At 40.2% G+C, this 12449-nt stretch overlaps 1 protein-coding gene across 1 annotated transcript in view; it reads left to right on the forward strand.

Moving 5' to 3' along the window:
* Positions 1-2689: 2689 nt before the first annotated feature.
* Positions 2690-12449, forward strand: part of LOC127094512 (eukaryotic translation initiation factor 4 gamma-like) — a 31010-nt gene continuing 21250 nt past the window's right edge. The window contains exons 1-2 of the mRNA XM_051033336.1: positions 2690-3073; positions 3415-3457. Of these exons, the coding sequence (XP_050889293.1) occupies positions 2690-3073; positions 3415-3457 (427 nt within the window). The remainder of the gene's footprint in view (positions 3074-3414; positions 3458-12449) is intronic.

A 12449-nucleotide genomic window follows, 5' to 3' on the forward strand; every position in this document is an offset into this window, starting at 1 on the left:
TGAAGACCTTCTGATTTTTTAGAGTAAGTTCCTATTTTCTGTGACAATACTGCTGCCATCTATTTAAGTAAGAATCCTATTTTGCATTCCAGAGCTTAGCACATAGAAATAAAACATCATTTCATTAGAGGCTATGTTCAGAAAGGGGTAATCACTTTAAAATTTATTGATACAAACCATCAATGGGCTGACATTTTTACCAAACCCCTGGCTGAAGATAGATTCCTTTTTATCTTGAAAATTTTAAATATTCAAAATTGTCCAGAATAAAATGTGCCTCTGAAATAGCAAAATAAGACTCTGGAGTAAACACCTGGAACCTGTATCTGACTCTAATGCTACTATCGGTTAGAAGTCATCTGAGTCATAAATCCTCAGGATCCAGCCCTTTGGTATTCCTGAAGATCAGATAAAGTAACACGTGGTACATCTTGCGTCTGACCTTGGAACTTCTAGATAGCTGTCTAGTAGAAATCAAGAGATAAACTCTTGATATCTCCTCGAGTAGTATGCTGATTTGGGGATTAGACCTCCATCATGGGCTATAATCATTCTCCTCCAAACGTGCTTACTTGGTTAACGTGCTGCATTAAATTTCTTAACAGTTAAACTCTCATCTTGTTGTCGTTTTGCATGCATCCTATTGTGTATAAATTCATTTCACATACTCCACTAGCACACTTTACACTCTCGACCTCACAAAACCATCCTTCTCCCAGTTCTTCATCTCCTTCAAAGATTTCTGCAGTTTTCTTCAAGCTCTTCAATCCTTTAACATCATCTTCAACTGTTCTTCATGGATTCTCAGTAATAATCCGTTTATAACTTCTCCTAACAAATGAACTCAACGGAGCAAACACCTATTTCAAGTCAACAAACTACAACAACCACCAGCGTCGTCTCAACCCCAATCTACAGGGAACCCCATATCCTCGATTGTGAGCCCCACATCCATCTAGCAGCTCCCTTTGAGAAGCTTGAAGTTCTCTGTGAATCGTTAGTTGATTTCAAAAACATGAAGAGAAATGGCGTAGACCTTACTGAAGAATTGAGAATGCAAGGGCGGGAAACCTACTTTCAACGCCTTTATGGTCCTGTGTACACAAATCTGGTGAAGGAGTTCTGGCGTTTCGCAGACTCGGATGATCACTACATTGTCTCCTACGTTCTGGGAGTCAAGATAGTCATCACTGAGAAATCCATTTCCTCCCTTCTGAACATGGAGAAGACAGGAGGTAGACACATCTATAACATAAACCCTAGGGAAAAATACTTGTCCCAGGAAATCAACCCTACCATCTTCCAACAGAATGTTGAAGACAAGTATTCCAAGAATAATGAGCTACATCAGAACCTCCGGGTCTGGTTGAAGATCATCTTAGGCACCATTCATCATCGCCCTGCTTCAAACTCTTCTGACTACATCAACACAGATCAGAAGTGTATCTTGTACTGCATTCACAAGGGTCTGAAACTGTGTCTACCCGCACTTCTCTTCAAGTACCTCAGAGACTCAATCAAAGACACCAGAAACAATATGAAGACAAGGAACTACATCCCTCTGGGGAGACTCATATCAGATGTATTGATTGAGAGTGGCTTAGTGGATCACCTGATTCAGCTCAGACTCATGGATGATGTCACCATTGACACTGGAAGACCGCTGAATGCTCGGAATCTAAAGAGCATGGGAATCATTGATCAAGTCAGAGCCAAACCAACACTTGATACCTCCTGGGAAACACTTAGGGATCAGAGGGAGGTTCCCAACGGACTCTACCTATTCTCCAAAATTGACCCTCCAGAGGTAGTGGCCTACTATCTACAGGACCTTTCCAATCAAGGGGTGGAAGAGCCCTCTGAGAAGTCCAAGAAGGCGAAGTAAACAAGGTTGGGATAATCCTCTAGGTCAAGAGCTCAAGTTCCTCTGGATGTCTCTCCAAGTAAGTCTGTACCTCTCTCTTGCTCTGTTAAAATAAAACCTCTTGCTTCTTCTCTTACCCAAACCACCCCTATATACATCACCTCTGACACTCCTCCCTCAACCACTAGAACGTCTCACCCACCCTCACTAAAATTTAACCTTGCTACCACCACACTACCCGTTTCAGAAGCAGAAATGCTGAATGAAACCACTTCCCCATCATCATCACCATATCCACAATCCCCACCATACTACGAACTCTCCTCCGACACCGAACCATCTGACCCCCAATCCCCCACTCTGGCTCAGTTATAAGCCTATGCTCTGGCCTATCCACAACTATCACACTCTGAACCTGAACCATAAATCACTTCCCCACCTCCTGAACATCCAAATCCCATGACACCTGAACAAACACCACCACCTGCATAACAACCAATCCACTATGAACCACAACCAACCCACCCATCATCTGAACCACACCCAGAACCTGAACAAACAACACAGTCACCCTCTGACATTCCACCACCCATCACTTCCGTTGCCTCCATCACTCCCACACTCAATCTCAGTGCCTCAAACTCACCCTCTCCACCCTCCCCAGCCTCTGCGACTGAACCAGAAACTACCATTCCTACCCTTGAAGAAGCAATACAAGTTTTTGCAGAGTCTTCAATCGAGAAGGTCAAGTCTCTGGCCATTAATTCTGGCATCAGTGATGATCCCTCTGCTGTAAGGATCCACTGGAACATAGTAATTAGTTGGATGACCTCTGAAGCCTTCGAACTGAAAGGCCTCTCTAAACAAGTCAGCAATGACTTCATCAGAGGCGCTAGTATTAGACTTCAAGAGCGCTTAGCCAGAGAAGCTGAGGAACGAGCAAGGAAGGAAGCCGAAGAGAAAGCATGCCAAGAAGAACTACAGAGAATCAGAGAACCTGAAGCCAAGGTTGTCGCTGATGCTGTTGTTGCTGCGGCTACTGCTGAGGCTGAGGCAAAAGCTAAAGCCGATGCTGAAGAAGGAACTCGTATTACTAAAGAAGCAGCTGCCAAAGCCAACGCTGATGCACTGACTCAGGGGGAGCACTCCAACTCTGGGTTCGTCCCTCTAGTCTTGAAAACTCTAGAGGAACTACAGAAAGAACAACAGGTAGTTCAGGCAAGGCTGGATCAACAGGATTCTGTCAACATCAACATTCAGAACATGTTGTCCCAGCTGCTCCAACGGATGCCTCCGCCTCTAAACCTTTAGGAACCTAGGCTATTTGCTTGTTGCTTTCTCTGTTTTGATGTTTTCTTTTTGCTTTCTGCTATCTGCTCTATATGCTGCTTATCTGTAACTGCTCTCTTTATTAATATCATATTTTTGCTATGTCTTTTTGATTCTGACAAAAAGGGGGAGAACTAAAACAGCTCTGATGGAAACATAACTAAATCCTCTCAAAGCACTGCAAACATTACTTAAAATTATTACTAAATTAATGACTTAAGATATGCAAGAAAGTAGCTAAAGCACTAAACCAAGGAAGGTCCGGTAAGAACTTCTGATTAATCCAAGGCTCTAACTCAAGGGGAGTTCCCCTTCTATCTAATATGAAATATTTCTGTAGTGTTCCACCTCTTCTCTGTATTATTTTGTCATCATCAAAAAGGGGGAGATTGTCAGAACAAAGTTGGTTATACAATGTATCTCTAAGATTTTGATGATAACAAAGGATGAAACAAAAATGGTACTCTAACGAAATTTTTCTTAAGTGTGCATGACTCTGATCAAACAATCAGATAGATCAACATATCAGATACAAAATTCAACTATCAGATGCTACTTAGAGAAAACGCGTCCAGAAGGTTTTGACTCTGATCAACGCAGTTACCAGCGCAACATAAAGAAGTCAGAAACTCTGGTAAAGAAGACTGAATCCAGACTCTAAATCTGAAGAAGTCAAGAGCATAGAGAAACTATGATGTGGTTAGATATTATCAACCTTTAACGTTAAACTCTGATTTACGAAGACTCTAATACAGATTCACCAGTTCAGAACACGTAACCGAAAAGAAATATGGTTTTGGAAAGAAATTATTTCTAGAAGGAAATAATGAGGCGCATAAAATTGTTTTAGAAAGAAGCAAGGAGAGTAATGACAATAAACATTCTTCAATAACCAAAATCTTGTCATCACTCCGACAGTCCTTCTCAACGCCTATATAAAGGATTGAATACTTCACAAGAAGAGACACCTAAGACATACAAGAATACGAAAACTCTCAATCATTCTTTCTTATCTTTCACGAGTTGCTGCTCTTACGTGAAAAGCTACTGTTCTTAGAATTCTGTAATTCTTGCTTGTTTGTTAGAAGCACATTACATTACAATTCACACTTTTGCTTAAAGTACTTCCTCAAGTGACTCTGTGTAGTTTGTATACTTGAGAGGGCTAAGGGATTATTCTCTTAGACGATTGGTTGTGTAATCTTTCAAGATTAGTGGATTAAGTCCTTTTTGAAGGTGAAATCACCTTGGCCGGGTGGACTGGAGTAGCTTTGAATTTCAAGCGAACCAGTATAAAATTCTGTATCATTTCCCTTTTTATTCTGTGTGTGTTTGTTTTCTTAAAAAGTTTTTATTTCCAAAACAATTCAAACCCCATTTCTTGTTTTTCTCTACCTTCAGAGGCCTCATGTTAGAAGAAGTCCACAACCCCATCAACAACATCATCAAGTATCATCTGTTATTCTTGTACTTTCAAACAATCAATCAATGCCCATTCAACAACAACAACAACAACCATCGCAAAGAACAAACAACTACAACACCAACAATCATCAACAACAACAAAATTTCGAGAGGAAGAAGGTCTCTTTTGACCCAATTCCTATGACTTATGCCGAGTTGTATCCGTCTTTGGTTCTCAAGAAGCTTTTACAACCAAGAAATCCTCCACAGATTCCAGAACCACTTCCATGGTGGTACAAGCCAAAGCTTCACTATGCCTTTCACCAAGGGGCACCTGGCTATGATATCGAGAACTGTTACCCCCTGAAGTACAAAGTCCAGAAGTTGGTTACAAGTGGGATGGTGTCCTTTGAAGACTGTGCGCCTAATGTCAAAGCTAACCCACTACCTGCTCATGGTAACCCTTTTGTTAATATGGTAGATGGTTTTCCTGGAGAGTTCAAAGTATATGATGTACGTTTCATTAGAAGATCCTTGGTGACGATGCACAAAGATATCTATATGGTAAGTGATTGTGAGCATGACCATGATGGTTGTGCAATCTGCAGTGTTAATCCCCGAGGTTGTGTGGTTGTGAAGAGAGACATCCAGAGGTTTATGGATGAGGGTATGATCCAGATTCTTCAGTCCCGTCACTTGGGTGACGATGTGAATGTTATAATTGTTGTGTTCAAGACACCAGAGAGAGTGGTGATTCAATTTGACAGCAACAACAGTAACAGTGTCAAAAATAAATCAGTATCGCCGTTGGTAATATGGTTAACGGGTCCAGTCCCGTATGCATCCGATAAGGTTGTTCTGTACCAGTATAATGCAACTATGTTGGATAATGGTCAAGATGTTCCTTTTCCTACAACCAGTTTTATTGTGAGCATTGCTGATGTTACGAAGGTGACCCGTAGCGGTCGAGTTTTTGGGTCGGTGTTCCCAAAGAGTGTAGAAGACGTATCTGCCAGTAAGAAGGTTGAAGTGCCTGTAGTTGATCTGGTTAGCGCTCCAAAATGTCAGTCTGGTGAATCCAACGACCTAAAGCCTAATGATGATGATGAGGTACTCCGGTTGATTAAGAAGAGTGAGTTCAATATGATGGAGCAGTTGCTCCAAACTTCTTCCAAGATTTCAATGTTGTCTCTGCTTATGAACTCTGAAGCACACAGAGAAGCATTGCAAAAAGTATTGGAGCAAGCTTACGTTGAGCATGATATTACGGTGGATCAATTTGATCATATTGTGGCTAACATCACCTCCTGTAACAATTTGAGCTTCTGTGATGAGGAACTTCCTAAGAAGGGTAGAAATCACAATTTAGCATTGCACATTTCAATGAATTGCAAGGAGGATGCTCTGTCAAACATATTGGTTGATACCAGTTCTTCATTGAATGTTCTACCCAAATTAACTCTTTCTAGATTTTCGTATCAAGAAGCTCCGATGAGATATAGTGGCGTGATCGTCAAGAACCAGAGCAGAGCCGGTTTGGGATTCCAACAAGGTTCATCTGAGATTCGAGCTGAAGATGTGCAACCCAGTTTCCGTAGCGGAGGGTTCATTCATGGTAATGAACAACACTTAGCTGCCGTGATCGAGGGTGATGAAGATGAAGGCTGCACCAATTTTGTGATGCATGGAAAAGCTTGCAACAATTGGACCGTTGTTGATGTTCCTGTTATTATGCATCATTCTAAGTAATTGCTTTTATTATTTTTGAAAATCCTTCTCCTATGCCTAAGGGAGAAGTGAACATTGTTAGGCATTTTCAAATTTGATCATTAATAAAATTCAATTCTATTCATCCACATCTATGATGTTTTATTTTTACTTTTTGCTTTTTCTGGAAAATGGTAAAACAAAAAAATATGAATAAATAAATATAATTGTCCATCTGCATAATATTTGGTCACCAAATCACTTCTCTAAAATCAAAATATCAAATCATTATGCAGGTCGGTTGCTAAATCCATTGAATACAATGATCCTACTCCTTCGCCAAACTTTGAATTCCCTATGTTTGAGGCTGAGGAAGGAAGTGATGAAGAAGTATCTGATGAATTGTCTCGTCTACTTGAGCATGAGGGAAAATCCATTCAGTTGTTCGAATATCATATTGAGTTAGTCAACTTAGGTTCCGAGGATGATATGAAGGAAGTCAAGGTTGGGTCTCGACTGTGTCCAGAGGTTAAGAAAGGGTTGATTGATCTTCTCCGAGAGTATTCAAATGTGTGTTCCTGGTCCTATCAAGACATGCCTAGTTTGGATTCTGAGATTGTGGAGCATAGATTGCCATTGAAGCCAGAATGCCCTCCAGTCAAGCAGAAGTTGAGGAGGACTCATCCTGATATGGCAGTGAAGATCAAAGAAGAAGTGCAAAAGCATATTGATGACGGTTTCCTTGTTACCATTGAGTATCCACAGTGGATGGCCAACATTGTGCCTGTTCCTAAGAAGGATGGAAAAGTCCGTATGTGTGTTGATTATAGAGATTTGAATAAAGCTAGTCCGAAAGATGATTTCCCTCTGCAACACATTGATATGTTGGTAGACAACACAATTAAATTCAAATACTTTTCATTTATGGACGGATTTTCCGGATATAATCAGATCAAGATGGCACCCGGGGATATGGAGAAGACCATATTCATTACACCCTGGGGAACATTCTGTTATAGAGTGATGCCTTTCGGTTTAAAGAATGTTGGTGCAACTTACCAGAGAGCAATGACTACTATTTTTTATGATATGATGCATAAAGAGATTGAAGTCTATGTTGATGATATGATTGCTAAATCCATTGATGAAGAGGGACATGTTGAGCATTTGTGGAAGCTATTCCAACGTCTAAGGAAGTACAAACTCCGCTTGAATTCCAATAAGTGTACATTTGGTGTTCGTTCTCGTAAGTTGTTGGGCTTTATTGTCAGCGAGAAGGGTATTGAAGTTGATCCTGCCAAGGTCAAAGAAATACAAGAGATGCTCGCACCCAAAACTGAGAAGCAAGTCAGAGGTTTTCTCGGCCTCTTGAATTATATCTCAAGATTCATTTCACATATGAGTGCCACATGTGCGCCTATATTCAAGCTTCTTCGGAAAGATCAGTCTTGTGATTGGGCCGAAGACTGCCAAAAAGCTTTTGATAGTATCAAAGAGTATCTGCTTGAGCCTCCATTTCTGTCTCCGCCTGTGGAAGGAAGACCTTTGATCATGTATTTGATTGTGCTTGAAGAGAGTATGGGTTGTGTTTTAGGTTAGCAAGATGAGACTGGAAAGAAGGAATATGTTGTTTACTACCTCAGTAAGAAGTTCACCGATTGTGAGACTCGGTATTCTATACTTGAGAAGACTTGTTGCATATTGGCTTAGGCTGCTAAGCGTCTGCGTCAATATATGCTAAATCATACTACTTGGTTGATATCCAAATTGGATCCAATCAAGTATATTTTTGAGAAGCCTGCTTTAACTGGAAGGATTGCATGTTGGCAGATGTTGTTATCAGAGTATGATATTGAATACCGATCTCAGAAGGCAACCAAAGGTAGTGTCTTGGCTGACCATTTGGCTCACCAACCGATTGAAGATTATCAGTCAGTGCAGTATGATTTTCTTGATGAAGAGATTTTGTACTTGAAAATGAAAGATTGTGATGAACCATTGCTGGAAGAAGGGCCAAAACTTGGTTCCCATTGGGGCATGGTATTTGATAGAGCTGTTAATCAATATGGTAATCGCATTGGGGAAGTAATCATTACTCCTCAAGGCACTCATTTTCCGTTTACAGCTAGATTGACTTTCAAGTGTACAAATAATATGGCTGAGTATGAAGCTTGAATTATGGGGCTAGAAGAGGCCATTGATCTCAGAATCAAGTATTTAGATGTCTATGGAGATTCATCTTTGGTTGTGAATCAAATCAAAGGTGAATGGGAGACGAATCAACCCGGTTTGATACCATATAGAGGCTATGCGAGGAGGATTTCAACTTTCTTTACTAAGGTTAAGTTTCATCGTATCCCTCGAGATGAATTCCGGATGGCAGATGCTCTTGCAACGTTGGCTTCGATGATTGTGGTAAAGTATTGGAATGACCAATCTGACTGTGATGCGTCTTGATAGGCCAGCTCATGTGTTTGTTGTTGAAGACGTCAAAGATGAGAAGTCGTGGTATTATGATGTCAAATGTTTCCTCCAAAGTCAGATTTACCCACCCGGGGCATCCTTGAAAGATAAGAAGACTTTGAGAAGATTAGCCGACAATTTCTACCTGAATGGTAACGTACTGTACAAGAGAAACTTCGATATGGTTCTGCTCAGATGTGTGGATAGACACGAGGCAGACCTATTGATGACTGAAGTACATGAAGGTTCCTTTGGTACTCATTCCAGTGGATATGCTATGGAAAAGAAGATGTTGAGAGCAAGTTACTATTGGCTGACAATGGAATCTAACTGTTGCAAGTTTGTGAAGAAATGCCACAAGTGTCAAATTTATGCAAATAAGATTCATGTTCCTCCGACACAGTTGAATATTATTTCCTCTCCATGGCCTTTCTCCATGTGGGGAATTGATATGATTGGCATGATTGAGCCTAAAGCTTCGAATGGACATCGTTTCATTCTGGTGGCAATTGACTACTTCACAAAGTGAGTTGAAGCGGTATCGAATGCAAATGCAACCAAGCAAGTTGTTGTGAGGTTTATCAAGAATCAGATTATATGCCGATATGGTGTGCCAAGTAAGATCGTTACTGATAATGGATCTAACTTGAATAATAATATGGTGGAAGCTCTTTGCAAAGATTTCAAGATTGCACATTATAATTCTTCTCCCTACAAACCTAAGATGAATGGGGCTTTTGAAGTTGCAAATAAGAACATCAAGAAGATTATCCAGAAGATGGTTGTGACATACAAGGATTGGCATGAGATTCTCCCATTTGCCTTGCATGGGTATCATACATCCATCCGCACTTCAACAAGCGCAACCCCTTTCTCACTTGTTTATGGCATGGAAGTTGTGCTCCCAGTAGAGGTGAAGATCCCATCATTGCGTGTCTTGATGGAAGCCAAGTTGACTGAAGCTGAATGGTGTCGAACCAGGTATGACCTACTGAATTTGATTGAAGAGAAGAGGTTGACTGCCATGTGCCATGGACAGTTATATCAGCGAAGGATGAAGAAAGCTTTTGATAAGAAGGTCAGGCCTCGTGTATTCAGAGAAGGTGACTTTGTGCTCAAGAAGATTCTATCTTTCAAGCCAGATTCTAGGGGCAAATGGATTCCTAATTATGAAGGCCCATATGTTGTTAAGAGAGACTTTTCAGGGTGTGCTTTGATTCTTACAAATATGGATGGTGAAGAGTTCACTCGTCCTGTGAATGCTGATGCAGTCAAGAAATACTTTGCCTAAAAAGAAAATAACAACTCGCTAAGTTGAAAACCTGAAAGGGCGACTTAGGAAAAAATCAGCATCTCGGTGGGTTGAAACCCGAAAGGACGATCCAGGCAAAAATTAGAGACATAAAAATAGAAAAATTATCCCGATAAATTGAGTACCCCACCTTGGGGCAATTTATGTAAAAATTGGGGATTATGGCAAGTAACTGCAGGCTGCTGATCTTCAGTTTTGAAGACTTTCTTGAGTAAATCGGTCAATTCTGATTCATCATCTCCTGCCGACACCAAGAGCACAGTGGACATCACAAGTTGATAGAAGGATTAGTGATAATTGTATTCAATGTAGCCCTTTTCCATGTAAATTACCATTTTTCAACTTTTGTAAAGATCTATGGAGTCTTGTCATTTACAGACCACCATTCCATTAAATAAAGTTGAGCTTTTTATCCAATTGTTTCTACTCTTGTTTAATTCAGCCAAAATTTAAATTTTATTATGATCATTTTTGAAATTAAAGTTTTAAAATTAAAATCATGTTTTCTTAAATATATAAAAGCAGTTATTTTTAAGCAATCAATATCATTTAAAAGAATATCAACAGCAGTTTGAAAAGTTGTAAGCCCTAAATATGGAGCATTATTGGTTCTCCCCAAGCAGTGGGCGTAATCCCTGTTTCACTCTCGACAGTGTTTTAGTAGCCGAGTTCTGTTGGTTTCCTCAGCCGAGTTTGTTGGCCTCCCTTGAGTTGTAGGCGTGTTGTTTCGGCAGTTTGCATGGTTTCGACAAATTTCATTTCCCTGTAAGTCGTCAGAGTTACTCCTGATTTTGAGCAGCTATTGTGTTAATCCCATGCAGGGTTGTCTCCCATTTGATATAGAATTGACCTAAAATTCCTCGAAAATGTTGTAGCAGTTTCCTCAGTAGATCCTCTCCTTGTGCTTTGCCCAGCCAGGATTGAGCCTTTGAGGCGTTCGTTTGTTTTCTCTCCAGCAATTGTTTCCCTTTTGTGAGGATTGGCTAGGGGTTGTGTCGATGATTCAAACCAGTGGCATTTGTATCCTTTGTGATCGTTTTGTCAGCATAATCATCATATATACATATACATTAATGTAATTTCATTATTGTATTGTTGCACTTTGTGATTCATTGTTCATGTTGATCCTCTACTATGGTGGTATATTTTTCCCCATACAGATTTGGCTTGTCTGTCCTCTTTCAATTATAGAGTGTCAGCTCATTAAGTAGAAAGACTTTAACCTTTCTCTTTCCCCACTGAGTTATTTCCTCGTGGATGATTGTTATTTCAGTTCCCTCCCCAGTTGAGTATCTGGACGGAACCACTCCCCTTGAGTTATGCCCTTATTGGGTTGAGTCTTTGATTGACCGTTTCTTTCTAGATCTTGCCTTGATAAATGCTTTTTGGTCCCCTGAGAGTATATTACCCAGTAACTGGTAATATTCTTCTCATGTTTTCACTTTTGCCCAATACCCAGCAAGAGTAACGTTTTCTCCCCAGCAGATTTGTTTTCACGTTTCCCCAAGAAGTATATCCATGATATGTTCATCCTAACCGATGACAAATATTTTCTTCCCTTGCTTTGAGTTTATCCTTGATATGTTCATCTTAATCGATGACGGATATTCTCTTTTTGGTATTCTACCCCAGTAACCGGTAGTTGTAATCCCTATTTTATTCCCCAGAGAGTTAATCCTTGATATGTTCATCCTAACTGGTGACAGATTTCCTCCTCTTTGCGGTCTTCTTCCTAATAACCGGTAGTTGTAAATCCTGATTTTCTTCCCCTCGCAGAGTTTATCCTTGATATGTTCATCCTAACCGATGACGGATATTCTCCTTTTGGTATTCTATCCAGTAACTGATAGATGTAATTCCTATTTTCCCCTCTGAGTCTATCCTTGATATGTTCATCCTAACAGGTGACGAATATTCTCTTGTTGGTATTCTATCCAGTATTTCGATAGATATAATTCCTACTTTTTTCAGGAAGTTTATCCTTGATATGTTCATCTTAACCGATGACGGATATCCTCCCTAGAATCCCCAGGCAAGTCTATCCTTGATATGTCAATCCTAACCGATGACAGATTTTTCTTTCGTTTGAGTCTATCCTTAATATGTTCATCTCAACCGGTGATGAATATTCTCTTGTTGGTATTCTATCCAGTATTTCGATAGATATAATTCCTACTTTTTTCAGGCAGTTTATCCTTGATATGTTCATCTTAACCGATGACGGATATCCTCCATAGAATCCCCAGGCAAGTCTATCCTTGATATGTTCATCCTAACCGATGACATGTTTTTCTTTCCTTTGAGTCTATCCTTGATATGTTCACTTTAACCAATGACGGATATTCTCTCTCTTTGGTCTTCTGCATAGTG

This window comes from Lathyrus oleraceus, chromosome 6 (assembly GCF_024323335.1).
Source record: "Lathyrus oleraceus cultivar Zhongwan6 chromosome 6, CAAS_Psat_ZW6_1.0, whole genome shotgun sequence".
NCBI classification, from domain to species: domain Eukaryota; kingdom Viridiplantae; phylum Streptophyta; class Magnoliopsida; order Fabales; family Fabaceae; genus Lathyrus; species Lathyrus oleraceus.